The 23,771-nt window shown below is 46.0% G+C and overlaps 1 protein-coding gene across 7 annotated transcripts; it reads right to left on the bottom strand.

The window, feature by feature from the left end:
• Positions 1–5,220: 5,220 nt before the first annotated feature.
• Positions 5,221–23,488, bottom strand: LOC144115019 (uncharacterized). 7 transcript variants are annotated; one of them, XM_077649138.1, is made up of 5 exons: positions 23,222–23,488; positions 19,096–19,215; positions 17,588–17,711; positions 11,641–11,755; positions 5,221–8,507 (listed from the first exon to the last, which is right to left on the bottom strand). In XM_077649138.1, the coding sequence occupies exon 5, from the start codon at positions 8,208–8,210 to the stop codon at positions 6,438–6,440; it is 1,773 nt and encodes a 590-aa protein (XP_077505264.1). In that variant the 5' UTR covers positions 8,211–8,507; positions 11,641–11,755; positions 17,588–17,711; positions 19,096–19,215; positions 23,222–23,488; the 3' UTR covers positions 5,221–6,437. The 7 variants fall into 7 exon arrangements, with proteins under 7 accessions (XP_077505264.1, XP_077505263.1, XP_077505262.1 ...); XM_077649137.1 differs by lacking the exon at positions 17,588–17,711 and adding an exon at positions 22,583–22,820; XM_077649136.1 differs by lacking the exon at positions 17,588–17,711.
• Between the last annotated feature and the right edge of the window lie 283 nt (positions 23,489–23,771).

Consider the following 23,771-nt stretch of genomic DNA (forward strand, 5'->3'; position numbering starts at 1 on the left):
AGAGTTTCTTTCAAGCAGAAAACTTCCATCACAAGATGGAAAATAATAATAATAAAAAACGAGTGGTCCAAACACCATGCCCTTTGAAATATTTATGGGCATCCTAGCATGAAATTACCCTACACAAGCGACATGGGAACTTTGCAAGAAGCTGCCAAAACTGTGTGCCAGGTCACTGCCCAGAGCGATCCAGAACACCAGTACACAATCGTAAATGCTTTTCAGAACTCACGTCGCTCACTGTTGGCCACAAACACTTCATGATGATTATTAATTTTCATGGCACAGGGCAGTTTTGGCCAAAGAGCGCCAGGGCACAAGGTGTTTTCATCTACACAAGGTGGGATCAAAGACCCACTTCCCAAGCATTTCACCCCTGATAAGCCAAGCACTAGGCCAGGGGAAGGCTATCACTGGCGGTTACCCGGCGGCACTAAGGATCGAATCCCACACCTCCCATATATAAGGCAGATGCTTCAACCACTGGGCTACTGATGCAGTACCACAAACACTTTTCAGCAACCCTGCTTCTCACTATGACAAATGGATGGATTGGGGAAAGTGTACCATACAGTTCACGTCTTGAAATTCACTTTAAAGAACGTCATACACCAACAAAAATGTTTCACACTACGGCAAGGCTTAGATTCCTCATAATAAGGAGATAAAACTTTTGTTTAGCATGTCTCCTTGGTTGCATTAGCACTGCAGCTGCTATTGGTGAATATGCCCAGAAATTAATAGCTTTATAATGTAAACAATAGATCACAAAGATGTGAAACATGGAACAGGTGGCCGTCCTGCAATGTTGGTGGAAAGATAAATGAATATTCTGTGCTTGTGTAGCACACTAACTAGTTAAAAACAACATGTTCACTTTTGATTTTCCTTTTAATTAACCAATTAATTTTGATAGACCAGTTACACAATCACCACATGTGCCCAAGAATACAACTCTCCATTTACTTCTGAATTATGACCGAGTCAGTTATCGACTTTGCATTGTGCTGCAGTATATTGTTCGTACACCATTTTTCCAACTTTTTGTATCTCTTGTTTACAGTTACAATGTTTTGTATGTTCCTGTTCCTTTATAGTTTCTTGGTGGCATTGCTCAGTATTCTCTTTGTCAAAGCACTCTCTTCTTATAGCAATCCGGTGCTGCAGCATTAGTGTCGACAAATAAACAAAAATCACAGGCAAAAACCATGGCCAATAGAACTTGCAACTATGTGAATTGATTCTGCATCATCAGCGCAAAGATGGGATGCAGAAAGAAACAAAGACAAGTGCCAACTATTAACTGAATTTATAGACAAAACGGCACACGTATAAATATAATGGGAAATTAAAACCAAACGAGCATTTTGAAATGCAGCTGGAATGATTGCAAATATGACAAGTGAGAGGCAAGATAGATCACTTCCTTCAATCTCCATGAAAGAACTAGGAAAAAAAAAAAGAAAATGACGGTCTATTTGTGTAGTTAGGCCAAATTCAAATTAGATAGGTATACTAGCACTTCAGTTTTCCCTTCGGTTCCAGTATTCAGATCCACTGTTCACAGATGAAAGTCAGTTGGAGAGCGATAATTTGTTAATACTCAGAACTGGTCATTCTGTACTTTACATTCATAGATCCCTGGGAGTCCTCATACCACTCCTGGTGCAGTGGTGCAACGGTTAAGCGATGTGCCACTGTCTTGCGATGGCAGGTGCTGCCATCGATGGAGCTTGTGAGACCCAGGCTTATTTTCCCAAGCAATCTCTCACTACCAATCATTAATTAAACTGGCACCCGCCACAGTGGACAAGCTTCCAGGTGCATGTGTGCGTGCACACACACACACACACACACGCCTGGGCAGACTGCCCACCACCCTGTCGAGAGTACTAGGGAACACCCTTGATTGCAACAGAGGGGTGTGCAACTCAGAGAACAGACCTGGTGTTTGTTGATTAAGAGTCCAACAACTTGCTTGAGGGTCCGACAGCAGGGGAATAAACATTAACGCAGCGGGACGCTACCACGAATGGTCAGGGGAGCTGATCGGAGGCCGTGGGAGTAACGAGGGCTCCGGTGTGCAACCAGTGCCGCGACGCGAAGTCCACGGGTCCGAGCACGGGATATTTACAATGCCTCGACCGGGAACCATCGTATCAGTGAGGGCTTCTGGTGGGCACCAGTACCGCAACGCTGACTCCGACGGCCCACGGCAAGCTTAGAGAAGATTAGGGTAGGGCCAACACTTTCTTGCAGCTCGGGGACCACTGCCTCCCATCGCTGCGGACTGCCTTTTTTTATACCCTATGGATTGCACCACAGGATTGAAAGAAGCCGCAAAAGCCGTTAATTATTTCCAGGTTTGAGTTGGCGACCATTGCTCCCCGTGTTGGACCTCATCGCACGCTGTTTTCACTTTATTTCTTCTTCCAGAGTACAGGTGGCGCTGCTGCGCTACAACCCTGTGGCCAGGTGAGCAGCCTGCCACAAAGGTCAAATCGGCTTCAGACATCGGGTTTCTGTGGTAGGCAATGCAGGTAGTAGTGCTAACACACTAAAATGATCCCTTTCCCACACAGATGTTCAATGTAAAAAGTGTAAATACACACCAATTTATTTATTTATGTATTTCATATACTTTCCAGGCCCAAAGGCATTACAGAAAGGAGTGGTAAGGTACATAAAATAAACAGTGCCTGTTATACAATATTATTTTACAAAATGGCAGAAAATACAATAGTCTTGAAATTGTAGATGTCAGAAATGGCAGCGATGGAGGGAGGAAGGTCGTTTCAGTCTGCGCTGGTTTTGGGATTAAATGAATTATGACACAATTTTGTTTTGGAAAATGGAGTGAGTGAGTGAAAACTTTTATTGATCCATTCAAGAGATTCGCAGATTCGAAAGCTCCGTCGTCTTCGTTCTTGGCGCTGGCGATCGGAGTCTTCTCTTCAGCATGGGTGGGCCCCTATTCCAGGGCTCCACTGAGCCGTGCTGCATCGCCCGCGTGCCTCACTAAGGCCCGTTGGGCCGTGAGCTCGCTGCTGGTGAGACGGCTCTCCCATTGCTCCGCACTCGGGTGTTCGTGTTTGTGGAATGCTTTGTTGCGTTCGCACCCCCAAGTAATGTGATAAAGTGTGGGTGTGGCTCCGCACCACGGGCAGGTGGCCCTGTATTGTGATGGGAACAATTTGTTGAGTATGTGTAGGTTGGAGAAGGTGTTTGTCTGTAGTCTACGCCAGATGGTGGCCTCCTCCTTTGTCAGAGCTTTGTGTGGTGGTGGATATTTGATTCTGATCCCCCCTGTGTAAGTTTAAAAGTTCTGCGTATCCCCTCTCGCAGGCTTGCAGATGGAACTCCGGGGCGTTAGACTGTCCTGCTTGGATTGCTTCGCCTCAAGCTAGGCTGTCTGCCCTTTCGTTTCCCTCTACCCCCACGTGGCCTGGGATCCAAATCAGATTGTGTCTGGGTTTGTTTAACTCGGTAGGGGCTACCCCGCTGAGTATCCTGAGGGCCGTTTTGCTAATTCTGCCCTTCGTGTAGTTTTTGCACGTTTCTTTCGAATCTGTTAGAATATTTAGGGGGCGGCCGGTCCTATAGCCTTCTGCTGCCGCCAGCGACTTTCGCCGTGGCGCTCGTCACTAGGTTTCCTTCGTTGTCTACTACCACCATTGCGGCTGCATGTTCTGCTCCGCATGGATAGACGGCAGCGTCTGTGTAGACAGTGTTGTCTTTTGGGGCTAGCGTTCGTTCGACGTATTCTGCCCTAGCCTTGCGTCGGTTTGCGTGGAGATTACGGTCCATGTTCTTTGGCATAGGCCCTATGTTAAAGGATTTTCTGAGGTGGTCCGGAACCTCTGCGTATCTATCGACTAGTCCGCGCGTGTCCCGACCCAGCCTTTTCAGGAGCGCCCGTCCTGCGGGGGTGCCTCCGAGTCTGATGGTCTGTGCACCCAGCAGCGCTTCCGCGAGTTCGCTGAAGGTGTTGCTGACGCCCAACTGCAGGAGTTTCTCGTTGGACGTGTTTCTGGGTAGGTGGAGGGCTGTCTTGTAAGCCTTAATGAGGATGGTGTCGGCTTGCTCTCTTTCCGCCTTGGTGGTTGCGTGGTACGGCAGGGAGTACGTGACTTAGCTGATGATGAGGCTGTTGACGAGTTTGAGGGTGTCTTCCTCTCTCATTCGGTGTCTTTTCTGGGAGAGTCGGTTGATCATGCGGCCCACCTGTTCCGCTGCCTTGCTTAGCAGGCTGATGGTGTGGCTGCACTTGCGGCTGCTTTGCAGCCACATTCCCAAAATTCTAATCATGTTCTTCTCAGGGACGTGTTGTCCCTCGAGGGTGACTTCTAGTGTTGCCTGGGTGGGATGTTTGCCAATTCTGAGGAGTTCCGATTTTTCCGTCGAGCATCGTAGGCCCCGTTCTTTGGTGTAGTTTTCCACGCAGGTGGCAGCCTCTTGCAGCCTCTCTTGCTTTTCACCGAGTGATCCCTGAGTGGTCCAGATTGTGACGTCGTCGGCGTACATCGCGTGCTGGATACCTTGGATCTTCTTTAGTCTGTTTGCTAAGCCGATCATTGCCACGTTGACGAGGACGGGCGATATGACGGATACTTGGGGTGTGCCTTTGCAGGGCGTGTGAAAGACGTCGCTTCTCAGCTCGCCCAGGCCCACTGTTGCTGTTCTGTTGCTTAGGAAGTCCCTGATGTAGTCATGGGTTCTCTTCCCGCAGTTGGTATTGTTTATGCCCTCAATGATGGACGCGTGGCTCACGTTGTCAAATGCCCCTTTTATGTCGAGGGCCATGACCACGTTTTCGCCCGCTTTTGGCATCGTCTCGAGCCCTTCCTCCTTGAGTTGGAGTAGCACGTCTTGTGTAGAGAGGTTGGCCCTGAATCCAAACATACTGTCCGGGTACAGTTGCTCTTTCTCCAGGTAAGATTGAATTCGTCTGGTGATTACTTTCTCGTAGAGTTTTCCCAGGCACGACGTGAGGGATATCGGCCTGAGATTCTTTATTTGTAGCTTCTTGCCTGGCTTCGGAATCATTAGGACGACGGCATGTTTCCATTCTGCCGGAACTCTTCCTTCTTGCCAGAGTGTGTTGAGGTATTTGGTTAGTTGGTCGATTGCATCGTCGCTGAGATTTCCGATCAGGGAGTTCCGGATCTTATCCGCTCCTGCTGCCGTGTTTTTCGTTGCCGATCTGATCGCTTCTACTACTTCTTCCCTCGTGATGGGTCTGTCCATAGTGGGGTTGTCTTCCCCGCGGTATTCTTCTTTGTAGTTTTCGACCTGATCTCTGCCGTAGCATTTGATCTTGACTTCTTCTAATAGTTGTTCGTCCGTCCCTTGGTACTGGTAGGCTAGCCGCTGTATAGCCTTGCTGCCTTCTGACTTGTTTTTGCTCGGATCCAGGAGAGCTTTGAGGATCTGCCACGTCCTAGCTGTGCTGAGGGTGCCGCTCAGCGAATTGCTGAATTGCTGCCATTCCTGTCTGGCCAGCTGGTTCTCGTACTCCTCTGTCTGCCTGGTGATGTCCGCAATTTTTTTTTTTGAGTTTTCTGTTGAGTTTCTGTCTCTTCCACCGCTTGGTGAGTCCGCGTCTTGCCTCCAATAGCTTGAGGAGCCGCTTGTCCACCTCGGGTGTTTGCTCTGTTCTGTCGACTTCTTTAGTGTAAAGGTCCTGGATTTGCCTTAGTTGTTGGCTCCAGTCCTCTGCTGAGCTGATGGTGTTTCCCTCGACTGTCTGCAGTGCGCTCTGAAGGCGTCCCAATCTGTCAGCCGGGCCGTGCCAATCTTCCTCTGGACGTTTTCCGCCGTGAGGCTGATTCTTAGGATATGATGGTCGCTGCCAAGGTTCTCGAGCAGGTTCTCCCACTCCGCGTTCTTGGCGCCCCTTACAAAGCTTAAGTCAGGACACGTGTCTGGACTCGCGCTATTTCCCTGTCTAGTTGCTTGGTTTTCGTCGGTTAGCAGCTCGCGACCCGCGTTTTCTGCCGCCGTGCATATGCCGCGCCCCTTTTTGTCCTCTTAGGGTAGCCCCACCTTGGACTCTTGGCGTTGAAATCGCCTGCTATCACTAGGGTGTTTTGTCCCGCCATCTTTCTTGCCCCAGCGAAGAGCCTAATGAAGTCTCCTTTGGTTTGCCTAGGCGGGCTGTATAGGTTAATGATAAAGGTGCTTTTAGCTTTCCTTTTCTTTTTGGGTATTATTTCCGTAATTACATGTTCGATCTGGGTGTCCTCAATTGCTTTGTGTGTTATGGCTACTACTTGGTTACTTATAAGGGTTGCCGTACGGCCGCTCTCCTGACATGTGTAGCCCCTGAGTGTAGGGGTGGTGTTAGTTTCTTGTAACATGATTACGTCTGGTGTGAATAAACTGCTGTAGAAGGCCCTGCTTATTCTTGTACCCCCTACAGTTCCACTGCCAAATTTCTAATTGTTGTTGTTTGCGTTCTGCCACGTTTGGTTATTGTTGGGTGTGCTTGGGGTATCTGTGCCGAACCTACGTTCGTTAAATAGTCTGTCTCTAGCGTCGTTAGTGGTTCTTTGGGTGTTTTGGTTCTTAACGTAATTTCTGAAGCTCTGCTCTTGCAAGGCAAACTTTTGTTGAGTCTGTTGTATTTCGTTTTGCATTTGCTGCATTCGCTCAAGTATTTGAGTCATGAAAGTTTCTATTTTGTCGTTGGGATTGCTCCCCTCACTGTTGTTTCGTTGCATCTCCATAGGAGGAGGGGTTGGTGTTCTAATTGGCGAGTAGCCTGTTCTCATCGTTTTTTTCTGTCTTTTCAGCTCGTTCGATTCTCTGCAACTCTGCTCGAGCTCGCGCCTAAGGTTTTTAATCTCTGCCATTAATTGATTGTTTTGTGTTTGCGTGTTTGTGTTAGAGTGCGGAGCATAAAGCGATTTGGGAGGGCCGTCTTCCCAGCTCACCTTAACGCCGCCGCTCTTCTTCGTCTGCTGTTGTTGTCGCTGCCCCGGCTTGCCGGCGTTGTCCAGGGGCGGGAAGGACTCGTCCCGGTCTAGCGGTCCCCGACTCCGGCTCCTGCCGTGGCTGCGGCTCCGTGACTCGCTCCGGCCCTGGCTGTCGTCCCGGAACCACCGCGGCCGCCTTCCACGGCTGCGGCTGCGACTGCGTCGCTGCTGTTGTTGAGGGCCCCATCTCAGCTCGCTCGCTGGCTTGAGGTGTTGCTTGCAATCTTTGGTCCCCGCCGCGTGGCCGCCGCCACACAGCAGGCACTTTGGCGTGCACTGGTGCATCTCCTCTGGGTTTTGGCAGCCGCACTGTCGGCAGGTTCTGGTCTCCGTGATCGGGCAGACGTCCATTCGGTGCCCCTGTTGGCCGCAGGCGTAGCACACCTGCCTTGTGGGCCGGCAGGGGTAACACCACATCTCCCCACCGTAGTACAGCACCTGCTTCGGGAGCGCGGGTCCGTCGAAAGTGATTACGGCCGTGCTGGAGTTCCCCAGCATGCGGGCCGCCAGGATCTTCACGCCTTGCGTACGGACTCGAAGGTTGGTCTTCAGTTCCTCCGGCGAGGTCCCTGGGTCCACGCCATGGATGACTCCGCGCAGCGTGCCTTCCGGCGCCGCCACGTGGCCGTTGACGGTGTAGCTCTTGCCCCCGAAGCTCAGTTGCGTGATGCACCGAATCTTCTGGGCCGCAGCTTCGTTGTCTGTGCTTACGATGATAATATTCGAACCATTGCGCAGTCGGATGATCAGGTCCTCCGCCTTGCACCCTTGTCCGGTAGCCGCGACTACCGCCCGCGCCACTTGATGTGTCTGCAGGTCTTTAACCGCAAGTCCCCTCGGTCGCAGGACTACCTTGAGGTCGTCTCTCGGAAGCGGCGGGAGTCTCCTCCTCGGCGGCGCTCCTTCCCGCCCTAGGGAATTCCCTAGGCTCTTTCCCACCAAAACTTGCTGCTGCTCGCCACGTTGTTGGCGCCTTTTCTGTCTTCTCGACATGGCGATTTCCCAATCCGCGTTGGATCCGTCATTAGTGCTTACTTGTGAAAGTTGCGTTGCTGGGGTGCTGCTTCCTAGGGCTTGGCTACCCGCCGCTGCCGCCGCCGGTCCGCCTCGGACTTGCTGCTGCTGCTGCTCGGGCATCACCTCGATGTCTTCCTCCATTTGCGATTCGGCCGAAAATCTTGTCGGGCCTGTTGCTGAGGGTCGGTCGTAGTTGAGGAGGTCTGTTTGGGACATCGTTCCGGGTCTTCTCTACCTCGGGCCGAGGCCGGGGAGGCTGCGGAGTTCCGCTCTCGTGCTAAGCCTCGTTAGGCTTCACGCCTGGTCGGCCACTTGGAAAATTCAAATGCCGATAAAATCCAAAATATTGGACCCACCGGCTTGAATTTTGGGTCCTCGTGGTCCTTTTCACTTCCTGCGTCGATCCCAGCCAAAATTGTGGTGGTCCAGTCGGATTATCCGGGTCCAAAAGACTGAGAACTGCGGAGCGCATGTGACACACGTCCGCTCGCTTCGGCTGCTCGCAGCGCCCCCCTGGAAAATGGAACAGCAACTTTAAACATGTGGTCAGAACCGGATGATATGTATGATGGGTGAGCAAAAAGATGATCCTTTAATACAGGGTTGTGATGATACATTCTATGGAAAAGACAAAGTTGAAAACATTTACGGCGCGAAGAAAGGTCCGGCAGGGTAAGGGCACTTTTCATGGAAGTAATGCTGGCGTGACGGAAATAGTTAGATAAGATGAAACATGCTGCGCAATTTTGAATGGGTTCAAGTGTGTTTATTAGTATGATTTGACTGGGATCGCATACTGCACATGCATATTCTAGCTTTGGCCTTACTAATGTTTTGTAAAGTGTTAGTCTTAACGGCAGAGGCGCAGCAAAGAAATTTCGATGTAAGTATCCAAGAACCCAGTTAGCGTCATTAGTGACACGTTCGCCGTGCATGTGCCATGATAGATTACGCGAAATATGAACACATACGTATCTGTATGAGTTGACGGATTCAAGGGAAATGTCGCAAAGAAAGCAAGTGCACGTGTTGTCAGTGATGTTAGTGTGATGCGATACATGCATTGTTTTACATTTGTTAGTATTTAGTTACATGAACCATTTCTCGAACCAGTTAGATATGCTTGTAAGATCTTCTTGAAGCTTAACAGAATCAGTGCGGTCAGTTATTTTAATAACTTATAATATTTTAATAAACACTAGCACACTCATTCTTTCTGACACAAAGACAAGCTGACCCTCGAAATCTTTCTATATTCAGAATAAGGGCATAACATGCACTAGTCATCTTTCTATGACCTTGTCTAACAAAGATGTGGTCTAATTTACCTCCCACATGTCACAGCTGCAATTGTTCCGGCTATGTTTTGAAATGCTTGATTGGTTTTAGATTGATTTTAGTTTCAGGCCATATTAATATGTGTCCCACTTCTTCAATAAATTCAGTTGATAGTCAGTGCTTGTCTGTGTTTCTGTCGACATCCCGTCTTTGTCTGTGCTACTGACTTACAGGGACATCTACTTCCAACTTAAACGCAGCTCCGTGCCGCCGGCGCTCTGCGGAGCCTCTCTCACAGGCACCTGGACAACTAATGCACAGGCACAGTGAAAGTCGAATGGCAGGTGTTCTAGCTTTGTCGTCTGCTGCAACACATTCCTGCACTTACCTCGGCCTGCACCAGCTGTAGATGGCGGACTGTAGCAGACGACAAACCCGGTGCACCCACCTAGAGCTCTCACCACGCCTGTGCAATAGTTCCCCAGGTGCCCGCGAGACGCGCTCTGCAGAGCACCGGTGGCACAGAGCAGTGCTCAAGCTGGAAGTGGACGACCCTGTACAACGCTTACCAACTCGCCCAAATTTCAGCTTTAATCAGCTATATTAAAGGACAAAGGCACATGAGGTGCTGAAGACAGGACTGCACAAATGACACATGTACAAGACAAGTGGCATCATCTACAGAACATGTTGAAGCTTAGAAAAATAAATGCTTTGTTACTTCTTGACGTACCATATCTAAATCACAGAAGGCTGAAACATCCACTCATGAGGACATGATGCCGGTAACCATAGAAGGCTGATTCAGGACTTCCTGCCTCACACTCGCACTAAACAGATTTCCCTCCCTTACTCTCGATTCAGCTCACTCCTCTACCTTCCCTCACAGTTCTCTCATCATGTGAAGCTATCATGAGAATGAGGGTGACCGTGTCTGGAACTCTAAAATACCAGGTACCACATGCATAAAACAGGAACATTCTTTTACCTTCCTTTTACGTTATTTTAAATAAACCACTACCACCACCATCTTTATATGTCGACAATAGCACACCCACAACAGAATGTCACTATGGCAAAGAAATTTAATTTCTTTGCAGATAGGGTACACTGACAGATTTAATGTTTCATTATGTATCGCACCCTTAGAATTAGGGTGCATATACTATCTACTCCAGGCAGTGTGCAAAGACAGCAACAAAATTAAGTTTTCTCGCACTGAATTCCATGAACTTCAAGTGCACAGTTGTGCGACACAAATAGTTCATAACATGAAAAGTACAAATGCCAGTGTTCCACAGTGTTATAACTAGATTTTCAGTACCAACTTGTTGCAATGATACATAATGAGGTGCTTTGCTACAAAATATCGCCAGATTACTGGTCACAGAAGAGAAGCGAACCTGTAAAATAACATGCTATAATACTGCTTCCAAGCCAGCAGCAGCACAGCAGAAATATTTGATGCCATTTCAGCTTCACTTTTTTTCTATGATCGGCATCTGCTCAAAATTGCTGGCCATATGAGTGGCTACTGGGGAACAAAGGGTTTACAAATTTTTCCATGCCAAAGCAGCACTGTGGCCTGCAAAGCATGCCAGTCCAGGTTAATTTCAATGAACTAGGGTTCTTTAAAACTTGCACTGTAATCTCAGTACCAGGTCGTTCCAGCATTTTGTCCCCATCAAAATGTAACCATTACGTCCAGGATCAAACCCATTAACGCTTGCTCTGCAGCCGGATGCTCTGAACTGCGCAACCATGGTGGGTCACTAACTGAAGAGTCAAATGTATAACTTAAAGATGTCTTTTGCCTTCGCTAGTCAAAATAAACTGAAATGCATAACTTAAAGCTGCTCTTTACCTTTGATAGTCAAAATAAACTATCAAACATGAAAAGCATCATTACAATACAGTCACATATTTTCAGCAAACTTGCCTTTTTATTTATCTAATCAACCCTTAAGTGCTTTTTCCTGGTTCTCTTCACTCGGAAGCATCACAATGGTCATTACTATCACTTAAAACACACTGTGAAACACCAATTTTACAATCCAAGAAATGCCTCTGAACAGGTCAGGTACCTTAAGAGCGACACATATCAAAAGAAATCTAAATGTGCAATAAAAAGGCACAGTGTTTAGCTTTTGCAGTTTCCCTCAGCCAAAATTTTCTCTGTTTTCCCTTAATTTACATCTTCAGGAGCAACACCCTGCAGCAACGTCACTGCCCATGGTAACCCTCGGCTTGCCACTATCTTGAGGCATAGTGCCAGTGGCTATGCGTGGGCAATGACGTCACACAGGAAGCTTTGGTATGCATGCAAAAACCAGACAGAAATGCCACTCAGAAACAAAAGGAAGCTTACTGCGCTGTATTTGCAGGTGCCACTTGCTGGGTAGGAACTCCGCTGAACCTTCATGTTGATGTACTCTACTTGTCAGGCGTGTTAGCTCTCCATGCTCAGGAGTTGTCCAGGGTTCCTTCAAAGAGAAAAGAAGGATTCATGGTGAATTTGCTAATTAAATATCAGTAATTTTAGGTACCTAATCTCTTTAGTGCCACTGGAAGCAATCGCAATTTTACAACTGTTTGCAAAAGTATTTTTTTTTTTTTTCTAAATACAGCACTGAAAACTTCAACTGGACTAGCTGGTTTATTGCAAACACAACAGATGGCATGAGGATACAAATGCAGTGAAAAACAAGCATGGCATTCAGGCATATGCACAGAAATTTCAGGAATATGCACAGCTGTAACGAGAATGCAATACCTATAATGCTTTTGATTTGTGCCTGTTCAATGAACACCCCACTATCTGGCATTGCTAGCTTCTGGCTACTGTAGTGGTGCAGTGAAAATTTTCCAACTCAAGCATGAGCCCATCTGCTAATCTGAAGGCATTTGTGCTGGAGTACATGATTCACCAATGAAACGAAGTGCCTGAAAGCATCGTGTAATAATTATTTTCACCACTTGGCCCGAGTTTGTTATGCACTGTGTACACCTTGTGCATGCCAGTTGAATTTAACAGATTCATTTTTTTCCCACAGAAGTAAGTGTAACATGCACTCATGTCACACAGCACATGGGTGTTTTTTACATCTTGCTTCCATTTAAATGTGGCCACTGCAAATGAGATCCAATCCCACGGCCGTAGGTTCAGCAGCTCTGCCACAACTGGGATCCCACAACTCATGAGTTTATGGGACACTACAGCCACTCTGCCTCCACTCAAATGGGGCTGCCAAAACTGGGATCAAACGGATGAAACCCATGAATTCATTCTCAGCAACCAAATGTCACAGCCACTAAGTCACAACAATAGGTGCTTCTTTTAGACTGCCTCTAGCATATGACAAGATTATTTTCAAAACAAGAAATGCATTTGTGCTCACTTGCAGTAACATTATTCATTTTCAAACTATTCACTCATGGATGAACCACTGCAAATTCAACACTGCCAGGCAGAAATGTATCTTGCAGGTGCACTGTGCCACTTGAAGCTAAATAGCCAACTGACAAGCAACATGTGAGCACCAAGTCACAGCATTTATCCTCTTCTCAATCAACAAAGACAGATGAGCCAGTTAAGCAAAAGAGAAGTGAAATGGAAACCACCATTTGGTTGTATCAGCAAGTATTTGGCGAGACCGAGCACACGGTGTTCCAAAGAACAAAGCGGCAAATGCCCCTCAAAGAAACCCCTCATGCAAATGGCGTCCACTGACTCTCTCTCATTTTCTCTCTCTCTAAACACACACATACAACCCCCCCCCCCCCCCCCCCCCCCACCTCAATCCTGAGAGGATAGTATACTGTGCACTAAGTATGGCTAAGCGCTTTGAGAATAAAGGATCTGCACTATTCCGTGGGAAGCCTCCCACACGGGAAGCCTCCCAAATGCATACAGCCTTTCCTGCAGCAGCGGTGGCCATGCCACCTTCTTTTAGGAACTGTCTCGCCAGTGGAGCCGTACGCTTTGCTTTGATGACCCAAGATTGTTGAGAAGTTGCCATTTCCTCATAGCTCATGAGCCTGGTGGTTGAGCTCGCTGTGGGTCGCCAGTTGTGCAAATTGTGGTGTGGGCAGTGCACTTTTATTTTTTTTTATTGCCCACTATAACATATGTGGGTATCTCAAAGAACAGTGAAAAAAAATCGCACCGTATTCGCAGTTTGGTTCCAAATAAACCCGAGGTGCTTTCTGAAGCGAATGACTCAAAGAAAAAACCTCTCGTTGCGTTGTTTTCATGCAACTATGGTAGTACCGCTTTAGACAGGCACCATTGTCGTGACTCTTCCCTCGTATAAGCTTGTCAGCGCGTTACTGCCAAAGCCACAGCACTACCTTGCTTCAGTGGATGGGTCAGCAAGAATACCAAGGCATAAGCAGAACTTAATTAGTTACCAGATTCTACCCTCCCTTCAAGAGAATTCACGACGATTAAAATTTATCACATTCCCATCATTTTTAGCAATGTTCACAAACAAATATCGCCAAAAAAAGAAAATGTAGCTGCTAACACATAATTCAGCGAAAAATGCTCAAACAGGTGATTTTCGCGGAACACAAGGGCCTTTAGTATGAACAAATCATGCGGTGCAGCAGGTGCTAGCTAAAACTGCGCTCTTTTTGAAAAAAAAAAAAGAAAGCAAACATGAGGCATATATAAGCAAGTGTGCTACCAAACCTCTTTGATCTGTCCACTGCAAAACTCCCCATAGGGCCCATGTACTGAATTCTAGCACTCTGATCGTCCAAAATTTGGAGGACAGCCGGGTGCTACTCCATTTTCAATATTCAGATGAAGTGTCCAGGACTGCTCAAAACATGTACTTGGTGCAGGAAGGAAAATTGCATTGTGCTACCAACAGATGACTGCAACACTCATAGGCAGTGCCTCCATATTCTAACTTCTGAAAAGTAGCCATTGGTCATGGCTGGATTTTGATTCAGAGTTTCATAACTGCTGGAATTAAAGAATTCTGGGTAGCTACAACACGGAGTCAAGCATAACAAACAGAATAATGGTTTGGCTTGGTTTGGTTTTATAGAGTCCAACGTCCCGAAGAGACTCAGGCTATGAGAGACGCCCTAGTGGAGGGCTCCAGATAATTTCGACCACCCGGGGTTCTTTCACGTGCACTGACACCGCACAGTACATGGGCCTCTAGCATTTCGTGTCCATCGAAATGTGACCGCCGCGGCCGGGACCAAACCCGCGTCTTTTGAGCCAGCAACTGAGCACCATAACCACTGAGCCACAGTGGTAGCTTTGGTAGCTTAAATAGAAATAATGAAATTACAAATAGAAACCACTGCCAAATGCATATAAGTCAAGGTATAATGTTGCTAACAGTTAAAGAAATCACACAAAGCAACCTACAATATTTTCAGCCACAGTTTCGCAGCTGCAGGTTTAAACTTTTTCACCAATCATGGCAATCCAAGTTGAGCCCACTGAAGGACAAAGACACCTCTGAGTAACCTCCAATTATAGACTGATATGATACCTCTGTGGCATAGCTTCTTATGAAGATTAAGAAAATGGAGCGGCAAGGGGGGGCCTAATACGGGCTCCATTATCAGAAAACAGCTTCCTAGTAAGGGCCTGAAACAAGCAATCGGAAAATTTCGGGGTGGCAGCAGCCTCCCCTTGACACCGCAATTGGTTCAATCTACGAAAAAGGTCTCTCCCTACTCTCTGGTAATATCGCCTAATACCCCTGTCACCAGGGGCTACCAGGGGCACTCGGTGTTGCTGCAACACTTTCACTGCCTTGAAATCTGGGCATAAAATATAAACACCCGCACAAAGAGCACAGCCAGACACACTTTTCGTATTTAAAAAAAAATATTTTCAAACATTGTTGGCTGTATCTATTTTTTTATTGCTTTTACTTTTTGACGTTGGATGGCACTGCGATCGCAGGTTCTCTAAGGCCGCGCCTTTGGGCTCCAAAGGTCTCTGACGAGCGCCTTCGCCTCCAAGGCTCCAGCGGCAAAGGCGCAACTTTTGTGCCGTGTAGCTGCACTCCTTACGCCTTTGGATATAAGGACCTGTGTCTCAAAGGCCTTTGCGGTGCCCGTGTGACAGGGGTATAAGTTGCCATGCTTTTACTGGTTAAATTGCACTACACTTGCCGCGTTTTTGACAAAATTTTTGTATCATGAATTTCAGCCATATCATGATTTTTTACCTGTTCACTATATAGGCTGACTGTATAGGCCAACTTCAATAGGGAGTTTCAGAACAGAGGAACCATACCGATTAGGGGGATAAAGGAATAGCAGGGTGCCACTGCGAATGCACAGAACAATTACTTGAGGGGCATTATCGTCCTGCACCAGTGCACTGGCGAGTGTTCTGCACATAAGCAGTGGCACTCCACTATTACCCTATCCCCCTAACCAACAGGGTCACCCTATTCTAAAACTCGCTAATTTGTCCTCGGTGTCCCTTTAACCTAACCCTTCCACCAGCACTCTGAACACTTCTAGCAGACATGTAGCAAAGAAGATTGTGTCTCCCTGCCTGATACCACTTACGATTGCCATTTTCTTGTTTCTCTTATGTAACACTAGGGCTGCCATGTAGTCCTCTCAGATATGTTTTAAGATAATTTACACATAGTTCCTTGATGGCTTGACTGTGCGATGTCTACATGGCGGCTGCTACTTCCACTGAAGTGAATGTTTTTAAGGCGAAAGCCTTTAATGGCTCATGCTCGCGTCCATCCGTCCATGCGTCCGTTACGCTCTTCAACTCTATAAGAAAAAAAACCTTTGTGCACAATGGGATTCGAACCACCATCCTTGTGCACCGCAGCCGAGCGTGCTAACGACTACGCTACTTCCTGCCAACGCATATGTAGTTCTCCTTGTCTAGGACACTGGAGAGAGTTTGTAGAAAGGCGTCGAATCAGACAGATTCCTCCCAAATGCACTCCAGTGTCTCCAGCATTTAAGATTCATAAACAATTGTGTACTTAATTAGCATCTTAACCACACATCAGTGATACAAGCAGCAACACCATGCTAAAAGCTTTCGCCTCACCGCACTTTAGGTCAACACAGTGGTCCCCTGAATTTTTTTTTCATTGTCAATTAAGGCCATATATATTACCACTTTGTACTCTGCAGATTTCTTTACAATTTGATGATGTTAATGGGATATACTGTCAAGTACACCTGCCAGAAACTTGCTCATTTCGTGCAATGTTTGAAGTTTGGTGCGGCCTTGATTCTGTTAGCAATTATTAAATATCTTAAACATGATGAGCCTGCAGTTTTTCAGGTGTTGACCTTTTTTTTCACATTTAGATACACAATTTCTTCAGACCAAGCCGTGGCCTTTCCTTTCAATGGACAGTAAAGATAATTTTGTACACTGTCCATTCGTTTCTAGAAAGTACCGCTCGAACTCTCTTGGCTACATTCGTGTTTCATGTGCATTTAAATGGTATTTTCATGAGAACAGTGCCTTCAATAAGGTGACAACTCCCACATTCTCAATGTGACTAATAACATTATCTAGAAATCACTCTAGACACCCTGATGGGAAAGTCTTGGGTAGTAAGTTTACAACAGAAAGTGGCTGTTAGCACGGCTTAACAATATTGTCCCATTCGATGGTACAAGCTGCTGATTAGCCCAACTTACTCAAGCAAACTATAACATCACCAGGAGTAATTATGGTTTATGAAGTTTAAGACACCTCTAATGGAACTTGCAGTTTAAAATGCCATGAAGTTGCAAATTAATGCAAAATGTCTGACTGTTAACGCCAGCATTTACGACACCTGTAGTTACAAAGTTAACAGTTCTCAAACTGCTTCCAGAAACCAGCTTTGTGAGAGGGAGGGTTCTATGGCGCTACAGTGGTACAAAACTTAGTGTTTTTGTATATACTCCGACAAGAAGCACAGTTGCACGAAGTTCCGCCATTATGTTCCAAGCTCTGCAGGAAAGCTGCGGCTCATGTGGCAGCAGCGATGATTAGGGCATCACCAGCGGTGTTTGGCATTTCACTTACCTTTTCTCGGGCCGGATTAAAGTTATGATGGATTAGAAGCAGCACATTTTCCTTTTCCTGTTTAGATTCAGCCACTGATGCAAATGTACAGTACTTTTTTCAAATAAAAACACTGCACTGAAAACTCACCAGTCCTCCAGATATCTTCGGTGATTTCCCTAGCACTTTGCTGCATCATGGCATAAGCGGGATCGCCAGGCATTTAATTAAGCACAAAACCTCACACGCTACGCTAAACAGCATAGCATAGCGTGTACCAACCACTGCTACCACATACCGCTCGCCGCCAGTGACACCGCCAGTACAAGAGCGCATGGGCAGATAGTTCCAGGTGCCTGTACATGGCAGGGTGCTTTGATGCGCGCGCATGCGAGGAAGCAGCACTGCACCTGTGAAGTCAGCTGCACCGCAATGAATTGGAGCATTAGGCGTCAGCAGGATCATGTGACCGCCACTCTGCAAACAGCATTACGGCTGATGCGGGGAAAACAGTCGTGCAACTCTGCTCCCTTTGCAAGCATATACAGGAACACTAACAAAACTGTTTAGCACAACATTAAACATGCTCTGTACATGCAATCAATTCGATGAGTACTGTAAACTTAGAAAGTTGGAAATATAGGCTAGCACAAAGTAAAAAAAAAAAAATCATATGCACAGTCGATCTGCCTTGCTGCACCTTACCTTAAAGTACAATAGACAACTAACTTTATTGCATGCTTTCTTCTTTCAAATGATGTGTTAGACATTAGAATGCATGGATCACTGCGTGGTTTTAGCCTACAACCGCTAAATAATATATAATTGAATTTCTTCACACATGCTGTTTCGGTATCATCAACCGAACGATGGCTGTGACGTGTAGTGACGCACAAAAATATGGCAATATAAACGCTGATATGTGGTCCTAACTCACCAAAGCACTTCAACCAGCCTGCTTCAATAGTTAGAATTACAACAAACGACGTATCAGCAGTTATATTGCTGTTTTTTTGTGCCTCACATGACCTAAACATCAACTACACGTCACAGCCATTGTTTGGTTGATGAAACAAAACCGAAATTGCGTCAAGAACAAGTTCAATAACAAATTATTAGCGGTCGCAGATGTATACTACGGGGTGCTCTGTGTATACCAATGTCTAGCGCGTCGTTTGGAAGAAAACATGCAAGAAAAAATTTGGTGTCTACAGTACTTTGAAGTTTTCCAAGGACTGCAACTTTTTGGTACAGTGGAAAGTGGTGTGCAAAATGCCTGTGCCACAATGGTTGCGCTACAAGTGCTGTAAAGTATTTCAAAAAATTTTTTCAACACAGGACATACATCATTGAGCACTACTTCTACAGTAGTAAGAAACTAAAAATAAATGTTGGTTTATGTGGTTTTAGCCCAGGAAATGTAACCTTTAGCTGACCAATGCGCCTTAAAGGAACCCTGAAATGATTTTGATGATTACATTCTAATGCATAAAACATGTAGAGAGGCCCATTATGAGCATCAGAGTCAAGTTTATGAGCTTTGCACAAGCCCCATAATTTGCCATTACTTTTTTTTAAAATCGTAGTGCTCAAACAACAAAGACAACATTGCACGCACATTTTTAGCTTCCCGTGACCATTAAATGTCAAGCGGGCAACTGGGCAAGCCCAGTCAGTGGGCTTGCCAAGGTTACATCACCAATAATTTGTGTACTTTCAAACGCAGCTAAGCACTTCGGTTTCTTAAATAATGTTCACTTATATCTTTTTCTGATTTAAAAAAGATATAAAAAGGTGGGAACCAACCACATCTCCAAGTCAGCCCAGCACTCCCTATGCAGAGTGTAATTTTCCACTCCAAAATCAAGTGGTCTGCACCTGTGGTCAGTTCCCATAGTTCATGTACATCACTGCGACTGTTCTGACCTGCAATGAGACACTCTTGCTGTACTGTGGGCTGCAAAGATGATTCACCTGCAAAGCCAGGTGATCTGCTGTTTCCTTGGCTGGTATGAAGCAGTGATGTGATAAGAAATACATCACCATATGGCTGGAACCCCACCTCTGCACCAATATGATTGTTGCATTTCGTGAGGTGTGAATGACACCTCACACAGAGGCATTTGGGCCCACTTTGCCAATAACTAGGTTTAGCTCTCACCCTAGCCCAGCCAAAAGCCGACACTTATGTCAACACAATGCAGCTTTCTCTCGGCAAAACTCAGTCCCAGTAACAAAGGTGAACAAGTTGAGAAGGAAAGCTGTGGAGTAACAGGAGAGTCATTTTTATCACATACAGCTCTGTTATGACATAACTGCACTGCAAAGAAACCATGTTCACAAGAATGAAAACACACACAGGTGAATGCTTCTGTCAGCGTATGTCACCATGGTTTCTTGGCACTGCAGTTTTGTCAGAACATCCCAATCAGCTTGCCCAAAAGTTTGTATTAGAAAACTCCCTTAACAGAACACATGCAGAAGAAATTTTTGCCATATAACGACTTCTGAGTAATAGCCTCTGTGTCCAAATCATCCAACATAAACAAACCCAAAAAAGTCAGTTTCACAGCTCTTCAAGGTCTGTTTCGTTACCTCCAATGCGATTACTTGCATGCTTGCGTGCTGTAAGTATGCATGAATAGAAAAGTGCTCATCTACGCCACCATGCTATGAAGGCAGCCACCATTCCATTACTCCAGTCAGTGATGCAAAGGTACTGCTCCTTTTAAAAATCTTCCTTTTCTTCAGAATATGCTCAGAAGAGCGTGTAGATGATAACAAAATACAATGAAATCTTACTGGAAAAATTGCAGCGTAGCAGTAACAAATATGAGACGAGAAGGACGCAAACACAAGCGCTGAGTTGTTAGTCAGCGCTTGTGTTCGCGTCCTTCTCGTCTCGTATTTGTTACTGCTGCGCTGCAATTTTTCCAGTATGCAGAACCAACTAGCCAGTCACTATGTTTTAAGCAATGAAATCTTCATGAAAAAAAGAAAACCCAGTGCATTTTAATGACACCCAGGTTATGAATACTGATTACGCAGCTCTTGGTGGGCACACCGATGCCAAAATTTTACCACAGAACATATGGTTCCATGTATTTTTAGTTTTCTGCAAATTGCCTTTCACAAGATGTGGCACCCTTTAGGGAGTGAATGAAAATTCATGTGTTACACAGAAAACTGGTTGGAAACGAATGCACATGGGATGTGATAGATGCGTGCTTGGCAGCTGCCGCCATCTTTCGCTTGCACTGGTCACCAGCAAAAGCTGCACATGCACACTAGAAGCTGGTGGTTTGTTTTCAACCAGTGGAGCCCAGGAGAGGGCAGAGGAGGAGAGGCACACATGCACAAGTTGGCCATGTGATAAAGGTGGATTCAACAGGAAGTAAAATATTGGAAGGGAACATTGTAAAAATATTTGGAAACAGTACATAACTGAATAACAGTGAAGGAACAAAAACGCACAAGGCTCTTAATCATGGCGTACTGAACCATGCAATTATTGCATGAAAAAGTTTGCCAACATTGCTTCTGAAGTCGCATTGAGGTTTCTCCTATGCCATTATGCTACGTCTGGCTGGAATGCTTGCTCCTTTTTTGCAAAAGAAATCTTGCTCTACCAAGGAGATTTCCAATACACTCACTTCTCTAACTTCACAATGTATGTACCACAAGACTTGGGTATGCATTGCTTGAATTGCAGGCTACCTTTGCCACAGTATGAAACCATTATCAGCAGCAATGTTAGACAAATTAAACAAGAGAGGGGTACATATGTTCCTCACTTTCACATATGATGAATAGCTTCAGTAGAATGCTTCTTTTCAAAAGGAGCAATGCTGTGTAACAGAATCTAATGCCTGAGAAAGTGATAAAAAACTCAGCTTATAAAGTACTATTGGATTTTCAGATTGTCACTATGCCTTAAATTAAAATAAATGCAGGCAAACAGTGTTAACATGTCAATTGCATAATGCCTACGCAGTTGGATATTCACTGTACAGGTGCCCCAAAGTTAAGATGAGCGCGTGAGCTGTGCACAAACTGCATCACGGTGCACTCCAGCAGCTGATGCACAGCGCACAGCGAGGGCACAGGTGGTGCATCCAGTGGACGCATGCTACAGTTTTGATGTTCATCCTAAAGGTGACCCAGGTGAAGCAGTGCAGCTCCCAGCAGTGTGCATCAGAAGCACTTCATACATTTCATGCGAAGATTTATCATTCACTCATCTTACCAAAAGTGTTGTTCTATACCCATGCAATGAGCTGATGCCTGCATTATCTGCATTAACAAGAATGGAATCATCTGCAGAGAGATTCCTGTATGCACAACGTGCTTTGCTCTGCAGTGATTCTTCCACGACCTGACACACCCTGGACTGCTCAAAACATGAATTCGGAGGAACACGGAAAACTGCCAAGTGCTGCCAACACCTGACTGCAACACTCATAGGCAGTACTTCCGCGCTCTAACCTCCGGTAAGTAGGTGCAGCCCATGGCTGAATTTTGATTTGGAGTTTCATTACTGGCAGAATTACAGATGTATGGATAGCTACAGCATACGAGTCAAGCATGTTAAAGAAGCAAAATAAAATTACAAACAGTAACCGTTGCCAACCACTGCCAGGTGCAGACAAGTCAAGGTATAAAGGATGCAAGAGGGTTTTATAGAGGAGGACAGTATTAGTAGTTAGTGGCAGAATAGCACAAGTACACTACAACTTCCCACTGTCATTACGGAAATCACAAGGAAGGTTGTCATTCACTTTACCCGTAAGTAATGTTATTCACTGCATTTCTTAATTAAATCGCTATTCCGCGACGGCGGCGTACCCATAACACACGAATCTGGAAGCAAAACCACGTTATGAACGCGCAAATGGTAACATGATTGCTATGGAAAAAATTACTCGCACATGTGCGGTCTACCACAGTGTCAGCGAAATTGACATGATCAGTATTAATCAGTTAATATAACTAGACGGCATGAAATAATGCGTCGCGATGAGCAAAATGTCACACACCCGTCCACATAATTTGTTATTAGGTTTTGGTTCATGGGGTTTAACGTGCCCACGACCGCTTCTATTACTGTACGCCAATTCCAAAATTAGTAGTTTTGAGAAAAGGAAACTGCACAGTATTTGTCTCATTCCGAGGTGGACACCCAAACCGCGCTGTCAGTGAAGGGATAAAGGAGGGAGTAAGAGAAGAAAGGGGTGCCGTCGGGGAGGCCTCCGGAATAATTTCTAGCACCTGGGGATCTTTAACGTGCACTTACATCGCACAGCACACGGTCGTGAGCGTACCAAAGCGCCTCCGGCTATGAGGGACGTTGTAATGAAGTGCTCCAGAAATTTCGACCGCCTGGGGTTCTTTGACGTGCACTGACATCGCAGAGTACACGGGCCTCCATCGAAATGCGACCGCTGCGGCCGGGATCGAATCCACGTCTTTCGGGTCAGGAGCCGAGCGCCATAACCACTGAGCCACCGCGGCGGCAATTTTGTTATTACTGCCTGGAAACGAAAAAGGAAGCTTTGTACGAAGCGTATAGCAGCGATGAGAAAAAGAAACCAAAGCGTGCAGCTACGGGAGAACGCAGAACATTCCAGCATCTAACGTTTTAGGAATGATGACCATCATCACAGGTGCAATGCCACACGGCGAATGACAACTCGCTGATGCAACTTATCAGCATGAGGCGCTGTTATTAAAATTCTAGTAAATTAGAATACAGTACAGACGATGAAATTCCACGTCAATTTTCATGAAATTGTGACAAGCTACGCTTGTTCGACGAGCGGGGAGTCAGGTGGAACACAGAAAGAGCGCAGGTAGCACTGGACCGCACCTGCGCGGTTTTTTTGTTGTTGTTCCTAAGTTTAAAATGCACCAATATAACTGAGCAGTCCCTTACCTCCAAAACGAATTCCAGATGCTACGTAAGACAAACGAGACGAATGGTGGCGGCCATTCCATTTGCAAACCTGGATAGGCTAGGATTCTGTCATCAATCTATGATCAAATGTCGAGGCACAAAACACCCCCGCAGCGTTTTACATTTAGCAATTGGTTGTTTCTAATTTAAAAAAAAAATACATAGCATAGTTCTTGTATAGTCTTTCATCAAACCTATGACCTGAGGAATATGACGCAACGCAAGTTTCGGTTTTCAGGTCACCTCATGACCACACCCCTTCCCCTCAGGTTCTTGCGAGAACGTTCGTGCACCTTCCACTTCACATTTGTGTGTGTCGTAATGGTTGCAGAGGTGGCGGCGTAGAGAAGGTAGCAGAGGCAGAGCGTTAACTGTGGTTGTCGCTAACACCAATGCTGCAAATTCAGATGTCTAACGAAAATAAACTCCTTTTTGAATTATGCTCACTTCTTTACGGAAAGCGGCAAGGATAACTTTCGCGTACTGCTAAAATAATGGAACTGCTAAAATTAATACCGCGGGCTTTGGT

The sequence above is a fragment of the Amblyomma americanum genome, chromosome 1 (genome assembly GCF_052857255.1).
Source record: "Amblyomma americanum isolate KBUSLIRL-KWMA chromosome 1, ASM5285725v1, whole genome shotgun sequence".
Classification (NCBI taxonomy): Eukaryota; Metazoa; Arthropoda; class Arachnida; order Ixodida; family Ixodidae; genus Amblyomma; species Amblyomma americanum.